General features: G+C 44.8%; 1 protein-coding gene across 1 annotated transcript; it reads right to left on the bottom strand.

Moving 5' to 3' along the window:
* Positions 1–754: 754 nt before the first annotated feature.
* On the bottom strand, positions 755–1,369 carry LOC124968196 (olfactory receptor 7C2-like). The gene has a single exon (XM_047530490.1). It carries the CDS (start codon positions 1,367–1,369, stop codon positions 755–757), a length of 615 nt encoding a protein of 204 aa, XP_047386446.1.
* Positions 1,370–1,932: the final 563 nt, after the last annotated feature.

The following is a 1,932-nucleotide window of genomic DNA, read 5'->3' as shown; positions in this document are numbered from 1 at the left end:
AGCAAGGAAAAGCTGACTAATACAGTAAGTGAAATGAGAAACCTGTTGTGCCCTGCATAACAACATTTTGATCCCTCATCAACCACACATAAGATCATGATCTCATAAGTTTGCATCTCCTGGTGATGCCACAGCAACATTAACTTGTCTATGTGGCTGTGTTAAGAAAGCAGGACTGTCCACCCCCATATCTCTCTGGCTTCCTGTCTCTCCATGTGATCTCTCCCTCTTGGGAGTGCTCCTTGCTCAGCTTCATCCACCTGGATGGGATGAAGTCAGAGGCTCCCTCACTAGAGCTGGAGTCATGCTAATTGGACTTAATAGACTCCAAACTGTGAGAATAATGGACTTCTTTATAACTTACACCATTTCTGGCACTTCATAATAGTAACTTAAATGGACAAACATGTCATATAAAAGAGATATGGGAAGCTTAGTGATGTGATGTGTATAAAACATGGAGATATCACACTGTACCCCATAAACATATGGCAGTATCATGTATCAATAGAAATACAAATACCCATAACTCAGTGTAAGTAATTGCAAATGAAAAAGCAAAGGTGTATTCACACAAAAATGGTAAGACAGTGTACATGATCCAATATGTTGCATTATGAACAATCCCTAGGTGGGAATGAGTCCTCAGAAGATGCAAAGAATGAGTTGTCCTAAAATACACAAAGCAGAGGTAGGCACAATTTGGATGGAGAGGGTGAAACTCTCTGGTCTCCAGTATGGCGCACACTGTGACTCATGAGAGGCGTGCATTCATTCTTTCTCTGAGAGGCAACATCTTGTTGAGAACTCTCCCCAGGGTCACCTTGATGTGTCTGTTCCTCAGACTGTAGATGAAAGTGTTCAGCATGGGAGTGACCATGGTGTACATCATTGAGGACATCAGACTCATCTTAGAAGAAACTTTGGCTATAGAACTGAGGTTAAACGCAAGGCTAGTTCCATAGAACAAGGAGACCACCAGAAGGTGAGACCCACAGGTAGAAAAGGCTTTGTACTTGCCTCTGTCTGATGAGATCCTCAGGATGGAGGAGAAAATCTGAGAGTAGAAGAGGAGGATGCCAGTGAGAGGGAAAACACCCAGGATGATGGTTGTGGAGTATACTACTATGTGATTGATGAGAGTGTCAGAGCAGGCAAGCCTCAGAACTTCAGGAAGATCACAGAAAAAGTGAGGGATTTCTATGTGTTTGCAAAAGGACAGCCTCAAAATGGTCAAGGTGTCTGGGAGGGAGCCCAGGATACTGATCAACCAGGAGCCTAGAGCCATGAGCTGGCAGAGTCGTGGGTTCATCATGGCCACATAATGCAGGGGTGACAAATGGCTGTGAAGCCTGTTAAAATGGACCATCTGAGTGATAAGTGTAGGCAGGTAGGGTGTGGCTGGAGGAGCTAAGTCATCAGGAGCTTGCCTTCTGTTTGTATTTTCTTTCTGGGGAGCGGAGCTCTCTCTGCTTCCTGCTTGCCTTGCTCTAAGCTGCTTTCCTCCTGCTCACTCTTCCAGCAGGACGTGTGGCTGCATCGCAGGCCCAGAGCTGTGGAGTCAGCTGACCATGGACCAAAACTCTGAAACTGAGAGCCAAATTAAACTTTTCCTTTTCTAAATATTCTTGTCAGTAGTTTTGGTGAGAGCAAGGAAAAGTTAACTAAAACAGTAAGTGAAATGAGAAACCTGTTGTGCCCTGCATAACAACATTTTGGACCCTCATCAACCACACATAAGATCATGATCTCATAAGTTTGCATCTTCTGGTGATGCCACAGCAACATTAACTTGTCTATGTGGCTGTGTTAAGAAAGCAGGACTGTCCACCCCCATATCTCTCTGGCTTCCTGTATCTCCATGTGATCTCTCCCTCTTGGGAGTGCTCCTTGCTCAGCTTCATCCACCTGGATGGGATGAAGTCAGAGGCT

The sequence above is a fragment of the Sciurus carolinensis genome, chromosome 17, assembly GCF_902686445.1.
Source record: "Sciurus carolinensis chromosome 17, mSciCar1.2, whole genome shotgun sequence".
Classification (NCBI taxonomy): Eukaryota; Metazoa; Chordata; class Mammalia; order Rodentia; family Sciuridae; genus Sciurus; species Sciurus carolinensis.
The sequence above is the reverse complement of the archived record's forward strand: the minus strand, read 5'-3'. Positions and strand labels throughout refer to the sequence as shown.

Excerpts from the sequence above, each read along its gene's own strand:
- LOC124968196 (XM_047530490.1), bottom strand. The coding sequence starts at position 1,369 with ATGGTCCATTTTAACAGGCTTCACAGCCATTTGTCACCCCTGCATTAT.